Below are 20,306 nucleotides of genomic sequence, written 5' to 3' on the forward strand. Positions count from 1 at the left end.
CACACGTAATAATTATATTGTAACAAAGAAAATCATATTTTTTTCTAAAGCACACAATGGTTTATTTTAGCTTCCGAATCATTTCAACTTTCATTTTTAGCATTTGTTTCTTTGGGAAATGGTATCTTTAAATTTAAACCATATCAAAAATGAATTTATTCCATAGTTAACATGAAATAAACCAGCTGTTTTCCGCAGGCAATGGTTTTATTGTCGTGTCATTTCCAAGGCTGTGCTTACATTATGATAAAACAATAGAAACGAGATAAATGAGTCTGGTTATGCAATACATACTTGCGAAGTCCCCTAAGCATCTTCCAATAGTTGTGTTAAAAAACAAGAATGCAAATTTTGTGTTGGAGGTGGCTGGGAGATATATAAAGTCTTACAGTATTTGATTAATTCATACATGTATATAACATTAAAGTGAATTGTAAAAAGAATAGAAAAACCGTAAATAATTTCCTAGCATTCTAAGTTCTCTGGAATTTGTGTGATTTATTCAAACTTCCAAAGGTAAGCTTGTCCATGTATTCTATATCAGATAAAGATATATCTTGTGAAACTGGCCCTAATGATTTTTTTTCACTTTTTTCAGGCAAGCAATGAGGTCATTGTTCATGCTAAGTGTCACATTTCTGGGTAAGTTTAATTTTGTTTTATTTGCTTCGAATTCAACATTGAATAAATAAAATTAAATTTATGCAAAGTTTTTCTTTTCTTGAAAAAAGATGAATTACCTTCAAGTTTGGACCCCAAAAAAGCGTCAGGTAAAATGGGGCCTTCGGTATTATATACATTTGCTTCAAAAATGTAAATTTCATCAAATAAATGTATACTTTTGAAGGACTGTAAGTGTATATATATATATATATATATATATATATATATATATATATATATATATATATATATATATATATATATATATATATATATATATATATATATATATATATATATATATATAATCATTCTGTATCACTCAGCACAGGCTCACCCTATACCAAAAATAACAAAAGAGAATCGCTGAAATTGCAAATTGTCACCCATTTAAATCTATATTTTCTTTTTCAGTCACATGTAGGATGGAATTTACACCTGTAACCTTTGTGTACTACAGTACTAAACGAAACTGGAAAAATGCTAATTATACATGTGCAAATGTTGGAGCTACTTTAGCCCATTTCTCAGAAATTTCTAGTGTAATGGACATCTTAGAAGATCTCCCTCAAATAAAGTAAGATAAAATATTCTAGCATTCTGGTAATTTCAAAAGGGGCAAATTATTTTTAGTTTCTATTAATTTTTTTAACTTAGTTTTTAGTTTCTACATGCTCAAAGACCTTTTTTTTCAAATATCTAATCCAAGCAATTAGAGTACAATTGGAGAATCGCAAATGTTAACTTTTTTGTTTTTAAAGATGATTTTCTACAGATATGTAATACCAGGATGCTAATTCCAGGGAATCTTTATTCTGTATATTATTGCAAACGAAAAAAAGAATCTAGGTCTTATAATTATATCAAGATATCCCCATACTTACATATATACCTCAGGGTAAGAAGTTGACAATCAATTACATGTACATGTATTTGATTGACCGATAAGAACAGACGTATCCGTGTACATACGAATAGTATAGTGCTATATAAGTTCCAAAAACTTGTTTTATATTCTTTTTGTTTAAACCATAATCAATCTAACGTGTAGAAAAACCTCAGCACCTCCAACTTCTTCCTGAATATCCTGAATAAAAGATCTAGTAGCCATTAAATGAAAATTTGATACAAAAATTTAAATTCTCTTTCCAGAACTCTGTGTGTGGTTCGTAGTCATAAAACTAAAGGATTTATCACTAAATCATTAAATATAAATCAAACTTGCATTACAAGTAATCAATTATTTTTTCTTTGGTAGATGGTTTGTTAACGTTCCATTCTGTTATGACATTTTTGCTCCCAGCGAGAGAGGAGAAGCTAAAATTTGCACTTTTGGTAATCTGGGATCCATAAAAGCCCCTTTAGGAGGAATTTAAAGACTTTTGTCAGCTAAAATGCTGATCTTTTTGTCTTCCGATTGTCAAAAGTTTTTTGTCTTCATGTTTTTCTATTTCCTGTTATTCAACTTTCTTAACGTCTGTTTTTATCAACTTTAGCTCTTTTAGTTTTAGATTTACATTCTTGAGCCATCGGTTTACTTATGTTCTGTATAAAATATTACATGCAGGGCCTAAAAAGTTTATGTCTCCATAGTCAGTTAAATTTAATAAAAACGAAACATCAGCAAAAGATTCGTAGATTTTTCAGGAGCTTAATGATTTGCTATATTAAATCCACATTTCTTAAAAACCCAAATAATATGTCTCTGGTTGTTAGCTCAAGTTCAACATATTATAAATATCACAAGAAAATGCCACAACTGTATTTTGTGTTCTTCTAAAATTAAACCAAAAAATTTGTGTGTAAGAAATCATTCTAAATATGGCTAAAATCTATTAATGTTTCTAAATGTTGAAATTTGAGAGTCACCATCCTGCAAACCATAGTTATAAAGTTAATTAGAAAATGTTTGACATGAAACGTTTGATAGATTTTTAAGAAAAGAAGATATTCTATGCACAAAGTGCTCTGTTTAATAGCAGATTTTTTCTGTGTTTTTTTTATGATACATGTGTACATACTTGAACATGTACATACAAGTGTTGATAATAAATATTTAGTTTTAGTGCCTATTATAAAACTTTGAGAGGTTGTTTGCACCTTACGAACAAATTTCTTTGCCGCTGAATACTTAAGGAATGAAGCTTATTTCAACTTATATTATACGATATAACATAACTTGGGGTAGTTTATGCTTTATAAACCGCTTCGCGGTTTATAAAATAGCGTAAACTGCCCCAAGTTTTGTTATAGCGTATAATATAAGTTGAAATAAGCTTTATTCCTTATAATTTAATTTCAGTATAGACAATGAGGCAATTTTCCCTCCAGAATAAGGCTTCACATTGATTGAATTTTTAAAGTAACGTCAAGCGGAGTAATACGTTTTTTTACGTAACTCATTGTGACGTAGGGAAGTTATGTTATACCAAATAGATAAAATCTTTTATCCAATCAAATGATGTGTTCGAAGTTAAATTAAATTATTCGAGTATAAAAGTGCTAAATTAAAAAAAAATGTTTTAATGTTACAAAGAACATTTGAATTAATTCATTTATTTGTATAACTAATGTCCCTTTTGAGAAGCTAAAATGTAAAACAGTACTAGTTTTATCACCCTCCTCTAAAGGCGGGGAATGGGCAAAAGTGAGCTTAAATTGTTTGCATTCATTTTTCAGAAACATAACTGTTTGGAATGGGGATACAAGTAGTGGATATTTCAAAGATGAGATAACATTGCATGTTTGTGATGCCATAACTCTAAATGGCAATAGAACGTCTTCACAATACAATTGTCTTCAAGAACTGCCTTTTCTGTGTCAGTATCAAACAGGTACTAAACTCTCGCAGTCTATTATAGCATGTGAATACTTTGATACTTTGATTCCATAAGGTCCTGATATGAATGATAGTTGCAAAAAGGTTCACATTTTCATTGGCTTTTATTCATTTCAGATATAAAAGAAAACATTTAGAAACGTATATTTGTTAATTTTTATTAGCTATGCACAATCAGCTGGTTAAAATTACACCAGTGCTGATTTTGAATGTACACGTACGAATTTATTATATATTTTATTACTTTTTGCAAATTGTGTCTCTTCTAAATCATCATCAAAATAATTGTAACCTGGTGCAAGGTTAACTTGAAAGCTTATTAATTAAACACAGTATTATGTATTGTAATTAAATTACTTGTACGTCTGTAAAAATAAGCTATGTAAGGAGGGTTTGATTGATCGATTTCATGTAGTTTAACGTCCCTCTCGAGAATTTTTCATTCATATGGAGACGCCACCACTTCGCAGTGGAGAACTACAAAGTTTGACCTATACTCATCACTGACGGCCATTGAGCATTGAGGTTTCCTTTCGTACCAGCACCTACTGCAAAACGGGACCTCGGTTTATAAGGTCTCATCCGAAGGACTGGTCTCCACGTCCAACGGTGGGATTCGGAACCGCGACGTAAGGATCAACTCCTTACTTCGCGGCTCTAGATCAGAGAAGACACTCTAATCACTCCGCCACTAGGGTGACGAGATGATTTGAAAACCTTCTTCCTGCTGTAATTCATGGCGCACAATTCCAGAACCGTATAAACGGTCTCGGCTCTTTCATCTCAGACAAAATAACATATAGTGGGGCAGATAGGCAGACATTCAGACAAACGGACAGTCATACTGCATGTTGGTCGACTAACCTAGAATTTATTGATAAATATGCTTAGACCCATGTTTTATGTTTAGAAGTTCGAAAATGTGAAAAGGAAGACAGTTCTGTGGTACATATTGATCTTAATGATATTAACGATCACTGATTTTTATCTTAAAGCGTTCTTTTAAATCACGTAATATCTGATAAAAAAAAGTTTCAGCAACCCTACAAGAATCACAAATAAAGTTTTACGTCATCCCAGACCATAATTTATTGAATATGTCTGATCCATTGATAGCTTAAATGATTCCTCGGTATTGAACTCTGTCGACCGCGTCTATTATCCAAACAGAAGAGAATAGGAATTTTTTTGTTATTTATCATCACACATTAAAAAAAACTAAGGGAATGATTAATAATGAATGTTCCTAAAATATTGTACTTTATAGCTGATCGATTCATCGTTGTTTAAGAATACTGCACAAAAAACGCGCAGAATAAGTTAATATATTGATAAGACACTACGTATTTTTACGCTATTTAATTTTCTCTACTTATACGTGTAAATGTAAAAATTGAGTTGAAGAGCTTCGTCATCTTTTTTATAGGTAAAATATTAATATTTATTTTTTATATTAAGCAGTCACCCGTGTGGCGCAGTGGTAAGTGCGTCTGCTCTAGAGTCGCGAAATAAAGAGTTGATCCTTAGGTCCGGGTTTGAATCTCACTGTGGGACGTGGAGATAGGTCCTTCTGAGGAAACCGTAGGTCACGGTTCGAATCTCACTGTGAGACGAGGAGATCGGTCCTTTGGATGAGAACGTATAAACCGAGGCCCAGCGTCGCAGTAGGCGCTGGCACAAAAAAGATCCCTCCCTGCTCAATGGCCCTGAGTGCCGAGCATATGAAAAACTTTGCAGCTCTCCACCGACAAGTGGTGGCGTCTCCATAAGAGTGAAAAATTCTCGAGAGGGAAGTAAAACGATATACAGCTATGTAGCTATATTAAGCATATTTCAGAAAGAAAACGCTTTTTTGCGTTCTGACTTTTTGTTCTACAAGTTTCTATGAGTAAGAATAAGCCTAAGGATACGCTAGCAATATACTTCTTTATGCCTCTTTCGAAATTATATATTAAATCCCTATATGTTAGTCGTGAATTCAGAAAATATTGGAAAATATCCAATTATTCTTTGAAATAAATAAGATACGTTGTAATTTTAAGCTGCACGTAAAATTGATAACCAAGCGACAAAAAGGACTTGCAACAATAAAACTAAGCATGCAATCAAGGTCTTATGTACTCTTCTTCATTCATGAATTAAAACAACATTTATTGGAGGAAAGTCTTGTTTTTAAAAACTTGATTGAGAATAAATGCATTGATTTTTATTCTCTCACTACAATTGTATCCATTTAGTGGATTTTATTTTGGAACCCTTTTTATCGGTTTCCTGTGCTTGTGCTTACGGATAATTTTAGACATATATACGCGACATGATTTAGATGGAGGGCTCGAAAACATCGGTGCAGATTCAAACTACTAGCATAGCCGAAAAAAAATAATGTTGGAAACAAATATCTTTTTCAAAAAGCAAACGTTTTTGTGGAAAAATGCGCATTGGCTAGAAGATGCTAAACCAGATATGCTACATTACATACTTTCAATTTTAGGAACATGTAATCAAAAAATCGGGGGTAGGAGGTTAAAAAACATATTTTAAAAGTTTTTTATTGTTTATTGATTGTGTTTTTTAAATCTAACTGACTTTGTTTTGTTTTTTTCCATCATTATGAAAAAAAGTGAAATGTTAACTTACAACTTCAGGACAATGTCAGTACAGGATTTACGAACAAACAAGTATTCGAGGCAATAACATCTTCACTAAGACTGCGATCACGTGGCAGCACTGTCACGATCTTTGTGAGACCGTCACAGAGTTTGTCTGCCGCAGCTTCGAGTACAATCCGGTCAGCCAGTACTGTCAACTCTCTCAGACCAACAGATGGCAAAAATCAAATCAGTTCGCCTTCAACGTTAGAAGCTGGGATTACTACCACAAAACTTGCATAACAGGTGGGACTTAAATTTATCAATTACATATACCTTTAGTAATAAAAAAAATCTAATTAATGTAAAAAAATGATAATTTCTACTCAAAATGCTTGTAGCATTGTTGCAGAACGATCTTCCTGAATATTCATCAACTTTTTCCACTCTATCAACTGTTTCATCAACATCAACAATAGATTCTACAGTCTCAACGACCCCCAAAACTTCAGGTATCTTTGTTATGACAGGAAGAGTATTATATTCATGAAACATTTTGAGATTTAAAATGTAGGATTCTTATCATCGAGGTTTATCATTAAAATTTAATTTCATTGTATATATTGGTAATTATGCCGTATTTCAAAGAATAATAAAATTCACACATTACTTCAATAAAAAAATTATTTTGTTTTTAATTTAATTTCTAGTATCCTCACAACTATTACAACCACTGAGAGTCCTGATGTTTGAGGGCCCTTTGTCATGGTCCAAAGCCAACGACTTTTGCAAATCAAAGGGTGGGATATTAGCAGTTCTGAATGATAAATCCATAATCCCAGAGGCTAACCTAACATCCACAGAAAAGTATACACTGTTTTGTCTCATATCAATGTTTGTAGAATGAAGGATATGGAGATTACGAACAGTATTCAATATCAAAGTCCATAAAACAATACAAAATAGGAGCAGAGCATAAACGGGCCTCCAAAACATCAAAGGTGGGATCAGGTGCCATGGAGGAGTGAGCATCCCCTGCCGACCGGTCACACCCGCCGTGTGTTCTTTGTCATGATCGGGAAATAACGGGAAAATCCGTCGTCAATTCAGTGTATAAATAATGAACTTAGTCTAACAATTATTATGAAAAACGTCAGTCAGCATTTGACTCAAAGATAAAATGTATTTGCTGACAAGGTCATTTTATCGACCATAGAATTTACGAAATGATGACTTAAAACGAGACTGCTGATATTATTGTTTCATCAACTTGTTTGTCAATAATTTACCTCATTTTAGAAATTGTTCATATGTGGAGCATGTTTTTGTGTATCTAATCAACTGAGATATATATAAACTCCGTATGCAGGTGATGAAGGTACATATATATTGCTGCATAAGTAAGCGAAGTTGACGATAGAAAAGTTAGCCATCACGTTTATCATATAGCTTGATTGTTAGATTACCATTATTGTCTTTTTCAAGTGAAATATTCAAGTATCCAAACAGATGTGTCTGAATCTGTGGTATCTTTAATCTCAAGCTTACCAGGATATATCGTGTCGACGTAGGAATAAAAGTAACTATTGTTAATTGACAATACGTCGTCGATATATCAAGATGTCGAGTTGAAGGCCACAGCAATGAAACATATGGAGCATATGAGTTTACTCAGGTGACCTAAAAATACACTTTTTGCCTCTGAACAAAGTATGCATGGTATAATAATAAGAATAATATTATGGAATTGTTTTAGTTCACAGACAGTATGGATTGGTCTTTCACAAGAGGAGTACATGGACTGGAACTGGGTGAATGGGGAACCACTTACAGAAACCAACTGGAAATATGAACCGAACCGATATGACAGATCAAAGAAGTGTGCCTCGGTTACCCTGAAACATCCATACTGGTGGTACGAAGGCATATGTACCGAATCTAAACCCTTTATTTGCCAGTTCAAAGAGGGTGATTTTTTAAGCATTTTTCTATTTATTACAAAAATAATTAATTACAAAAAAGAATTCATATTGTTTTATCTTGAATAATTTAAAACTGTTAACTGATTTGTAGATAATCAGTTTCTATGTTTCAAACATAATGAATGGGGATCTTTGTGTAATAACTTAATGTAAGAATATTACATCGGGCCATCTTTAAAATATTTTTTTTTTTGCTCTCTTACAACTCAGGATAAAATTATTGGTTGGTAGCTGGATGGAAAAACATTTTTTCAACAAATTTAATTTGTTCACAGGATAAGAGGAATTAAAAAAAATGTTCTGTCGGTCGGAAGGGAGAGGACAAGCAACCATTTTTATAAAGAAGGCTTTATCAAAAAGAAAAAAAAAGTACGATATTAACTTTTTCTTTAGATGCCTGCAGATTCCAGAAGGAGATAGCATCAGTGATGGTGGCTCACAATAGCCTCGTTTTGATAAATTCCTCCCTCTCTGAATGTAATCAGGTTTGTAATTCATCCACGCAGTTTACGTGTCGCTCATTTGAATACAACCTGGAAAAGCAAACCTGTCAATTAAGTGACGTCAATAGATGGACAGAGAGTCATTATTTCTTACAAGATATACCCGGCTGGGACTACTACCACAGAAAATGTTACTTTGGTAAGCTGTATGCAAACTCCAAAATAATGATTATTAATTTTTATATTGCTATAGTTTACGTGTGTTCTTGTTGACTTATTATTTTTTTGCAGGCATCGACGATTATCCATTTACAACCACACCAACAATTGGTACGTAAACCTATGTTATAAGTGTTTTTTTTTTAAATATAATCCTCCCTGGGGATAAATAGGTTGGGTACATTTTTATTATTCCCCTGCGTTTGTTCGTGACGGTCGTCTTTTTACTTGTCAATAAATTTCTTCCTAAGTTTTAGGATGTCGCAAAATATTCAATATATTCCTTTTAACAAACAAATTTCTATTTGATATAGCTGTGTAAAAAATTGTTTTGGAAAACAGGTCTTACGGAATCTAATCTGAAAAAAAGTGTTAACTGGTAATTTATGCAAGCTTTTCAATTGGACTTCTAGTGTACCGGTATTGCAAGACTGTAGGAACAATAAAACCAGATCAACCTGTATAATAGATTTATATTTTCATTACGATGTGCATTAATTTGAACATCCAGATTTCTACTTGTATTCATATATACAAATGCTTACTGAAAAGTGGTGGCTTCTTACGTATGCTTGTCAAAGGAATTGTTTTTTCACCTCGGGGTTTTGGAATTCATTTAAATTTCAGACTGATTTTGTGCAAGACGTGAAACAAATTTGTGCTTTCTGCAACAATAATTTTGGGGTACTTTGATCTCTTAATATGGCCTTGACCTTTATTGAACATAAATGTATCAAGTGATGGTGACTTTTTATAAATTTTATTTACCGGGTATGTCAAAATATCTCTACTATAAATGGATCAAAGTTATACTTTGCATTTAATAACAGAAGGTCGCATGGCATATGGAGCTATGTCAAATACATGTAAAAGCCTTTAGCATCGCTTTCAATTACTTCTGTATGCTAAATGTAACATTAACATGTAATATTCACTTCAGAGGACTACACAACAGAGAGTACGAAACAGGAAACACTATCTAGCACACAGCCCCCTACTACAGAGGAACCGTTTGAGGTGTTAAAACGAGAATTGGAAGAGATTGGGGAGAAGATTCGAGAAAAGAAACGCAAGGCGTCAAGAACAAGCGTCAAAGACACGCGTCCCTCTGCCACAAGCGTCGGCGTCGTTGGTATCATAATAATTGTGTCTATGCTTGGAGGAATTGTAATTCTGGATTTAGGTACATTACACATGCACTGCAAACATTTCTCTGGAAGAAAAGGCAAGAAGGGACCCAAGCATAAATACATTCAAAGGGAAAAAGACAGTTCTCTATCTAATTTGGAAAGAAAAGATAATGCTTCAAGAGATACAAGCGAAGACTTTGAAAAGAAGACCAACAGGTCAAAAGTTATAAAAGTAACTTTAGACAAACAAAAGCCACAGCGTTTCCATTCAGAAAAAAGTTATATTAACGAGATAAACGGAAACAGTGAAAAATCAAACGTGAACGACCTTTATCATCAAGATGATACACAGTTGTAACTGTTTGTATGTAAGACATTAATTTTCTATAAAACCAGCAAGTGCTTATCTTTGTTTTGCGGGATTTTTTTCTTTAGCTTACCTGAGCTGAAGGTTCGAGTGAGCTCTTCTGATCAAGATTTATCCGTTAAATTGCCTTTATTGGCATATACTTTTTATCTTCTTCCCCAAAACCGCGAAATCGAATTTAACCAAGCATTCTTGGGTGAAAGACATACAAATTTATTATTCAAATGGAGGACTACATATTTTAACTCTTCCTTCAATGACAGATAATTAAGAAAAAGTTAAAATTTGGCGTCTAGAATCATGTAAAAAGATTTCAAGAACTACTAGGTCAGAAAAATGGAAAGTTGTTAAAGTTTCTTTACAAAGTGAAGATTCAGATTTGTTCAAATCATCACCTCTGGGAGTATGTCGAGGCTATTATGGGCAATAAAACTTTTTCCATAAAAACTTTATTTTATATACTCGTTCTAGAATAGCAAAGCTATGATAGAACAGTCATATCTACCAGTACCGTGTACAATTGAGCAGATTGACCGAACGTTTAAACAGAAGGGATGGGCGTTTTTAAAAACGAAAGTGTTGAAAACAGGTAAACAGAAGATTCATATATATATGGAATTAAAGAACTGTAATCAATATGAGTCGAGTTTTATTTAAGTGAAAGATTGACCTATAGTATGAATCCCAGCAATAGAGAGGGGATCCTTTTCATCTTTTACTGAATTCATTGGTGTTGTTAGGTTACCATAAATGTCTTTCTCAGTAAAATACTGTACCCAAATACGACATACGTAGTGGGTCTTTTTTTCACACACAAAAAATCTTACGACTAGAACAGACAATTTCAAATTCCCTGACAATTAAGCATCTAATCTGAGATGTGTTATAAGAAATCAATTTTATCTTGGTCGTAATTAATATAATATTTTGTGAAAATGTACATGTATCTATTCCATTTGGATTTCCGAAATTTAAATATAAAAAGCACTTAAATGATCGGCATTGTTATTCAGAGACTCATCAATCTTTCTGTTGGAAGAAGAAATTTTTGACCATGTTGACCTGATACCAACTTACGAGTATTTACGATATGCGTGAATAAAATACGTCTGGATTGTCAATGCAGTCAGGTATATATAAAATGTCAATTCAATTCTTTATTTCCTTGTGCCTTATGGCACATCAGAAAATTATTATAAACAAAAAACACTGATAAATTCAAATCTTTCAGTTATATATTAAATAATGACATATAAATTATATGCTACAAACAATTTAGTCTATTATTCTATTCTTCGTTGTGAATGTTGTGAAGTGCTGAACAAATTGAAAATCTTCCCAGTTTAGACATTTCTTTGACATTTTTTTTACATGAAACAAAAATTTTTAACATTATGCTGTTTGATATATTGAATTATGAGATCTTGATATACAGGTCATTTTAATTTAAATGGAATCCATCTTCTAGATCTACATCATTCAAATCACATGATAGACAATTTTGTTACTACCGTTTCAGTAATAAAAGAAATACACACGCTAACTCTCGATTCCCGCCTACATTCTGCAACCATTTAATTCAATATATAAACGGCAATTTGGCCATAAAATATTTGTTTAATACAAGGACCAGTTCAATGGTAATTGATGAATTGTCTTGATACCAACATTACTTAGTAAATTATCCATAATTCAGTCTCTTGAAAAAAAAAGGGGGGGGACGATATTTTCCATTGAAATCGGACTTTCATGCAAGCATCACTATATTTTGAAATAGTCTTGGATATGATTAAATATTCCTTATATAATTATCTTTTCTTATGTTTTATGCAAATATGTTTGTATTAATAATAATTAATAATGTTTCAGTTGTAAATCGCTTTGAAATTGGTGGAAAATAAGCATTTTTTTTCGGGTTTTTTTTTTTTTGTTAATACCCCCCCCCCCCCCCATCCCGTGAAACACAAAAAGCTTTGGTATGAATATTTGAAATAACAGTCCATATTACTTGTAAAAAGGAATTTTTGTGTCACGGGGGAAGTTTTTAAAATATTTTCCATTTTCTGTTGATTTCTATAGAGAAAAACACAAGTTTTACATGTACCAACAGTTTAGAGGTATCTCTTTTTGTTTATAAGTAAAATAAATGTTTTATGAAAATCAATACAATTACATGTACCTATAAAGAAAATATAAAAAAAATTCATCGAATATGTTAACTTTTGAAAACTGACTTGGAGGTATAGGCGGGAAAACAATACTATCATTCGTAGTTCTCTTAATTAACCATGCACTGTTTATTATACTATGGAATAAAAATTTAATTGATTACTGAAATATAGGTCCCTGTCACGAATATCCTCATCGTCGGAAACCCACGGGTGATCTCGTCTTTAAGTAAAGACGAGATCACCCGTGGGTTTCCGACGGTGGAATATCCTCTGTGACAGACATACCATCCTCATAATCATGATTAGCGTATCAGAAACCCTTGGCTGGCGAAAATGCTGACATATATACAATACATGTACATGTAGAATTCTCTATCTATATATGTCAGTACAGCATATTTTTTTTTATATAATTATTACATGTATTAGGCTATGAATAATAAGATTTTATTTGTTCTGTGAAAATGATATAACTTGAAGTGTTTTACATGCACTTGATACTTGTTAATTAATTAGGCCTAATTAACATTTCAAAATAAGCTCAAATATGCCATGATAGCTGGTATAAACTGGATCTTATACTCGTACTGTTCCAATCTAATTAAAATTAGATGTTAGATCCGCTCGCATACTTGCGAATATGCGAGCGGATCTAACATCTAATTTTATATTAGATTGGTACAGTGTTCATGACCGATAGGACAACGCACTACATGTAGGCCCTGAGATTTAATTTTAAACTCTCGTTTGTCTCGTGACTCTTCAGCTCGTTATCGTCTTGTAGTTCAGGTATATCCTTGATTTTTACCAATCTTATATAATTATTTGTGAGGATTTTTTAACCGTAATTGATCAAGTGTGTGTCCTGAATATTGTTCTTGTTGATGACCTAGTTACTCGTCGGGCTCGGCATTACCAAAAGTCCGATCCTAAACACAACAGGCGTAATGATCCGTAAATTCACCAGTACTAGCAGAAAAATGTCCTCAATATCGTCTGCATTACATAATGTTTTGGACAAAATAGAATCTGCCAAAGAGAAGAGAAAGGTATGGAGTATTCTGTTTGTTCTTTAAAACCAAAAAAAGTTGCGTATCACTTTTGCTGGAGAAACATCACTGTTTGTGGCAATAACCAAGGACAGTGAAGGCTCATGATTTATGTTAAACAAAAAGAAAGACTACCGTCGTCATTCATGGCTTATACAAGCATTACCAAGCACGTGTTATGTAACGAATTTGGACAAGAATGTCCATTTAAACAAGAAGCTTCATTAACATGATTGATACCATGTGCAAAGATCAGGAAGATTGTGACATCGATTGCTTTGTCAATTGTGCATGTTTATTGACTTTTAAGAGGGTATACAAATGATCTTCTTCAAAGTTTGCAGGGTTTCAAATGGAGCCAAAAATAGATGGGAAAGCATTTCATATCCCTTGGCTATACATACCTTGGAAGTCTTTAATTTTCATTCATATTCCTCTCCCTGCAAAACCTATTTATGTATTAATCTACTATCCCCTAATTTAATTGAAACTTGCCAGTTGTGCATTGAATTATAAAATGCTTTAAATACGTGTATTCCACTCTCTGCCATCGCATCATTAAATAAACATGGGGGATAAGCTTCATAGTCCATACAGTATGGATTAACAAGGTTAGTCTGCATGTGGGATACACAAAAAATTCATCTGTTTTTTAAAAAAAAAAGCTTAAATTTAAACCTGAATTTCTTGCCATTTTTGTATAAAAACAAAAAACAAACAAACAAACAAACAAAACAAAACAAAAAATATCTCTTGGCAAAATAGTGTGAACTAGCTGTCAACCGTAGACCTGTCCCCGGTCAACAGTAAATCAGTGTGTGGTATGTAGATTAAAATTAACTCAATATACAGTGATGTATGTATATGTTAATATTGTTTCAGTCAAAGTACTAAATTATCATTAAATTGGAGTTGAGCCAATTGGTGAATATCATCTAATGCACTACAAGTACAGATGTCAGATACATGTAGTAATTTCAATTCATTAATGTCGGAAAACAAAAAAATTATTTTTCAAAAAATTAAACTTTATCTTTTGGCCATGAATCTGATGAATAAATTAATGTTCCAATAAAATGATTATTTATGTGTAATGCACTTTGATACAGTGGAGCCTCATTTTTCCGGACGCTTTGGTTCCTAGTCAATTTGTCCGGATATGTGAAGCATCCGAATATCTGAATCACCAGTTAAACAAGACAAAATAACATTAAAAAAATCTGTTCCCATGAAAAGTCACCCGGATACTGAAGCATCCGGATATCTGGCGTCCGGATATCTGAAGGTCCACTGTACATGCTATTAAAGGTACATGTATTGTACAATTGAGATGGTGACCATTAATTTCTCTTGGCTGTGTTATTATGAAGTTAAACACATGCCACTTACATGTATGTATCAGTTTTTACATTTTCTTAATTATTCTGTGACAGACAGACAATGGGGAGTTTCCAGTGACCTCCAGACTGGTGGCCGTGTCTAAGACCAAGCCCCCCAGCTCTGTAGTGGAGGCCTACAGGTGTGGACAGAAGCACTTTGGAGAAAACTATGTAAGTGTGGATTCCAATATCTGATATGTTCAGATTTTTGTATTAAAACATTTTGATATTCTTGGACCATAAGTTATTTTCTTTGGAGTTTTTCAGCATATTTTTTAGCAAATACATAGGTGTCAAAACCAAGGTTGAAGGGAGGTAAGGGGGTTTTGGGGATTAACCCTCTCCACTTTCTTTGCAGTTTGCAAATAAAGACATAATATATATTGAAAATTGAGGCATGATAATCAAGCCCCAAACAATATTTGGCTGCTTTAGGGCTACCACCCCCCCTCCCCCACAAACCTTTCAGTAAGCTTCCAATGCCTATGTAATATATTTAAAACAAGGGTCTGATTTGTATTTTTAATCTCTGAGTTACACATTGATTTTTGCAGGTCAATGAACTATCTGAGAAGTCCATTGCCCCAGAGGTAGGTTGTATATTTTGTGTAGTTCAAGATCAAGTGAAATTCCCTATTTCTTAACATGCTTAACCCCAAAATTTAGACCTTATAAGTATTAAAATAATAATGATGGTGTAAGCTTCAGCAATTAATGTTTGAAAATGTCATCAGTGCATAAATTTGCAGAAAAATAGGCGTCTTTATTTTAATAGATGTAGAATTAGTCTTTTACATGTCTTAATAATGTGTTAATTTTGGATTTTTATTAACATGATTAACTCAAAATTTTATATTATGTATTAATTAAGAAAGCTGTTTTATAAGGTACAATATGCTATAATTTCAGATCCAATCAGAATGTAAGGATATAAAATGGCATTTTATAGGACATCTTCAAAGTAAAAAAGCAGGAGCATTAGTCTGTAAGTACACATCAGGCAAAAGCTTGGATTTAGTGATCCTTAGTTTGAACATGTAACATATAACAGTGTATCAGGCTATATTATCCTCCTCCAATTTGATTATCCTCCAACCCAAACAAAATTTAAAAGGGGGGTAAATAGGAATCATTGTCTGTACATCCATCTTTTTTGAGTAAACGAATCTGCATACTAGGCTGTGACTTTTTACTGAAAGCTTATGTAGTATATGACTAAGAGTTTGTATGATCTTGGATTGTGTAAATCCATATACATGTAAATTTGACACAAAGATTGCTATTCTCTTAATAGTGTATATGAATATTAGTTCTCCAGGCCCAATCAAGGTTGGAAAACCCAGAGTTTTTTATTAAACACCCCTAGACTAAGGGCTTATCATTTGAGCAATTTCAATGTCATATGCAAAAAAAATTATAACTATTTGGTCAATGGTCATGTCAATGGTCAATGGTCCATAACTTTTAAGAGAGAAACATGAGATGCAATTCTTTAAAAAGAAAGGTGAGATGTATCATTTTGCAAGTTTTAAATACTCATAGTACCAGTGCTTACAATATTTGATATAGCTAAACTGTTGAAGGGGAAGAAATTGCTTAAAATTTTGATTGCACTAGTTATTGTACATTTACTATTGCAATACTTAAAATGGATTTTCCATATATCCTTTGTATTTTCTTGATTGTAGCATGTCCAAATCTCTTTATGGTGGAGACAGTGCATTCAGACAAAATTGCCAATGCACTGAACAGAAATTGGGAACTCAAAAAGAAAGAAGGGAAGCTAAAAGTGATGGTACAGGTCAACACAAGTAATGAAGAAAGTAAGTCTGCCATACATCAGTTATAAATCAGTCAATACAAGTTAACGAAGAAATTGATTCAGTTATACATCAGTTATAATTCAGTCAACAGAAGTCATATGAGACACAGTCACCAGATGCTAATGCTAGTGGTCCACTATGAATACAATGTACTTATAGGAGGTTAAAAGTATGTTTATTATTATAGAGTATAAAATAGTAATTACTGTTATTTAGCACAGTAAATATCATTTTGTTAACCATAAGAAGATGGTTAAGCTTCATGTTTACGGTCACTTTTAAATAAGACATTATTTTGATTGAAGTGTCTAAGAATCACAGGTTCTTATAAATGACTCCATTTTGTTATATGAAAATATTTTTGTGATATATGAGGATATGACAGCATCAGTGGAAATCTGTATCTGATTAGTGTGTAACTGATGTTTATTTCAGTAAAAGGCAATTATCAAACTGGACATGAATTATGACCTCTATACTGACCATAAAATAGACTATAAAGTCTGATTTAATCTTTGTAGACAAATCAGGGTGCAATCCAGATGAAGCAGTAAACATTGTGAAAAACATCAAAGAGAATTGCCCCAACCTAGAGTTTACAGGACTGATGACCATTGGGTCGTTTGATCATGACCTATCCAAAGGGCCCAACCCCGATTTTTTGGTATAAATGCATTCATATATTTTAATCAATACTCCTGTTATTTTCTTAATACTTAGGCAAAAAAAAATTAATTTCTTGGTTCTCAGGCCCTCCCTCATCTCTTCCAAGGGCGCCTCATTGACCCTTTTTATTGCTAAATCAATAAAATAAAAACAACAAATCACCTCCCTCATCATTTTTTGAGGTTTTGTACAATGTAAAAAGCTGCCTCATCATGTTTTGGGGGCAATAAAAAGTAAAAAAAAAATGCCTCCCTCCCTCATCATATTTCTTGAAAAAAGGCCTGAGAACCAAGGAATTAATTTTGCATGGCCTTATGTAATTTTTATGTTTGTCTTGGCTAATTGCTTCTGAAACTTTTCATGTGATGAACATTATTTATGAGATGGAATTACTGTGGAATTGTCAATGTTTGTTGGGGACTAATGTTAATGATTTTTTCAGGACATCCTTATCCATCAATTTACATTAAATCCCACCAATCATTGATTATTTGGTAAACATCATTATTTATTAATTGGTTCTTCTGTATACAGATTACCCATGAAATTATATTCCAAGGGATCACGGAAATTTTGCCGACCCACAAATAAAACCTTAAGTTTGCAAAATAAAAAGATAATATTCTACAGTTTCCTTAATTTTTATATGAGCAGGATTGTTTGAGTAATTTATCATCTTTTGACAGAAATTATCAGAATGTCGAAACAAAGTATGTGAGGAATTAAAACTCCATAGACAGGAAGTAGAACTCAGCATGGGAATGTCAGGCGACTTTGAACATGCAGTAAGTATATATCAAACAAGGTCATTTTAGATGCTGAGTATAGTTCTATTTCAAACCAATTCAATATGCAATATAGTAAAACTTGTTGAGCATGAACATGGATTTTGCAATTCACGGATATAGCGAAGTTATCTTGTATCGCAAACCATGTAAATTTAATAAATTCCTTATACGGACCCAACAAATTACTGATATAGGAAAGTAATTTCATAGGTCCCAGAGACATTATTTTACCCCACCTCTGTCGATTTTTCCGTGAAATCCTGGCTTACGATTGGTTGAAGTCTGTCACGTGAAGGCTGTGGATTACTTATACCCGGTCAGTTGTAAATCCATACCCTGTCAGTAAATCTATACCCGGTCGATGTATTACGTCACAAACACACACGTGACGTCATAATAGGCACAGTATAAGCGCGATGAAGCATTTAGCAGAGAAAATCATTTTATAAACTACATATAAAACTTAAATGTTTCATCGGTGGGGTAAATTCGTTACACAGTCTTTTAGTGACAGGGTATGGGATGATACCTGGTTAGTAAATTTCATACCTGACTCGGCTCCGCCTCGCCAGGTATGAAATTTACTAACCAGGTATCATCCCATACCCTGTCACTAAAAGACTATGTAACTAATAATAACCAGGTTTTACTGAAGTTCTATATCATCCAATTCAATATGCAAAATAGTGATATTAATAGTAGTTCTATATCATCCAAGGCTTTAGCAAAGTTGACACACAAAATCACTTCATCAATCTTATTGTGAAATAAAATTAGTATATACATATGATATTGTATCAAAGACATTACCTATGTTCTTTAAAAAAAATGTAATAATTTTATTCCAAACTGACTGGGCATTTTTAAATTTCATCTTGCAAATTTCTTTTAAACCTGAACTAGGTTTAAGCTCCCAAACTTTTGTTTTTCTTAACTAACTACATGTAATTACTAGGGATGTGCGATTTTATCAGTATACCGGTATATCGCGATTTTTTGTTGCGTGATACGTATCGTGATACGGAGACCTAAATACCGGTCTTTAGGTACATATTATAAAGTCCAGAAATTATTCATTTATTTGTTCAATCTTTCAAATTGAAATTACAGAAAGTATAAAAATGTTGTAAAAAGTGAAGAGAACTGCATCTTACCATCCAAACATAATTGATTTTATATCCATAAAAATTTCAAGAATTCAAAGTAAAATTTTGTTTTTCTAGCAAATTTTTTAGAAAAATAATGACTTTTCATACAAAATCATTGTAAAAACTGCTTTTAAAAATATCATGATATTATCATGATATTGTGGGAAAAAATCGTGATATATCGTGATACAAAATTTTTGGCGATACCCATCCCTAGCAATTAAACACATTCTGATGAAAAAAGCACAACTGTAGAGCATAAGAGCAAGTTTAAGTTGAATAGAATTCTTGTACATAAGCATATCCCGCATGAAAGAAAATTAAAAAATAGGTAAATACATGTATTTGAAGTAAACGTCTTACTCCTATTTATGCAGATTGAACTAGGAAGTACCAATGTACGAGTGGGATCCACCATATTTGGAGCAAGAGATCCTCCTAACAAAACAAGCGGAAATTCTGCCTCGTCATCAGGGGTCAAGGGCAGTTCTGGGTCAACAAACAAAGAATCTAATGTCAAGGACAAAGATGTGTTGAAAGCCAGCAATGAACTTAATGAAATGTCTCTAGCTATGTAATATTCTAGCAATATTTGTTTTTCAGGTGCTACAGTATTATTTCCAAGCTTGAACAACTGTGTGGGTAAAAATTGTGTTTGGGGTGGTTTTTTTGTTTGTTTATGAAATAACACAATCAGTAAATTAAAATGAACTGTACATAATAATATAGAAATAGGGCATGTGACATTGTATATTTAATTGTTTGTATGCCTGAATATGAACAGTTTTGTTTGCCAATAGTCACGCTTGTTATTCAGGAAATAAACGTTTATTATGTATTTTATATGTAAATAATAAGTGGTTATAGTGCTAGCTTAGATTATTGCACATGATGAAGTAATATTCTATATCAGACTTGCAGCTTGAACAGTTGTAATGAGGTATTTTTTCCTCCTATACATTTATATAGATTTTTCTTGATATATTGCTTATAGAATGTGTATATTATAAATCCTAGATTTTGGGAATTCTTATTTGTTTTACACAAATTT

General features: G+C 32.6%; 3 protein-coding genes and 1 long non-coding RNA gene across 4 annotated transcripts; all 4 read left to right on the forward strand.

Annotated features, from left to right (window-relative positions):
• The first annotated feature begins 601 nt into the window (after nt 1–601).
• On the forward strand, nt 602–3,556 carry LOC134275611 (uncharacterized). Its single transcript, XM_062757879.1, has 3 exons — nt 602–642; nt 1,078–1,240; nt 3,343–3,556. Exons 1-3 carry the CDS (start codon nt 606–608, stop codon nt 3,554–3,556), a joined length of 414 nt encoding a protein of 137 aa, XP_062613863.1. The 5' UTR covers nt 602–605.
• A 393-nt stretch (nt 3,557–3,949) lies between these two features.
• Nucleotides 3,950–7,003, forward strand: LOC134275612 (uncharacterized). The gene is made up of 4 exons (XM_062757880.1): nt 3,950–3,986; nt 6,148–6,396; nt 6,492–6,602; nt 6,801–7,003. Exons 1-4 carry the CDS (start codon nt 3,950–3,952, stop codon nt 6,995–6,997), a joined length of 594 nt encoding a protein of 197 aa, XP_062613864.1. The 3' UTR covers nt 6,998–7,003.
• A 1,592-nt stretch (nt 7,004–8,595) lies between these two features.
• Nucleotides 8,596–9,788, forward strand: LOC134275607 (uncharacterized). Its single transcript, XR_009993859.1, has 3 exons — nt 8,596–8,714; nt 8,807–8,845; nt 9,675–9,788. It is a non-coding gene; the product is annotated as an uncharacterized LOC134275607 (long non-coding RNA).
• A 3,410-nt stretch (nt 9,789–13,198) lies between these two features.
• Nucleotides 13,199–20,069, forward strand: LOC134275619 (pyridoxal phosphate homeostasis protein-like). Its single transcript, XM_062757888.1, has 8 exons — nt 13,199–13,451; nt 14,885–15,001; nt 15,385–15,420; nt 15,740–15,815; nt 16,519–16,653; nt 17,175–17,317; nt 18,006–18,104; nt 19,633–20,069. Exons 1-8 carry the CDS (start codon nt 13,350–13,352, stop codon nt 19,831–19,833), a joined length of 909 nt encoding a protein of 302 aa, XP_062613872.1. The 5' UTR covers nt 13,199–13,349; the 3' UTR covers nt 19,834–20,069.
• The last annotated feature ends 237 nt before the right edge of the window (nt 20,070–20,306 follow it).

This window comes from Saccostrea cucullata, unplaced genomic scaffold (assembly GCF_032062105.1).
Source record: "Saccostrea cucullata isolate Sc308-1 unplaced genomic scaffold, CSIRO_AGI_Scuc_v1 ctg1027, whole genome shotgun sequence".
Taxonomy (NCBI): Eukaryota; Metazoa; Mollusca; class Bivalvia; order Ostreida; family Ostreidae; genus Saccostrea; species Saccostrea cuccullata.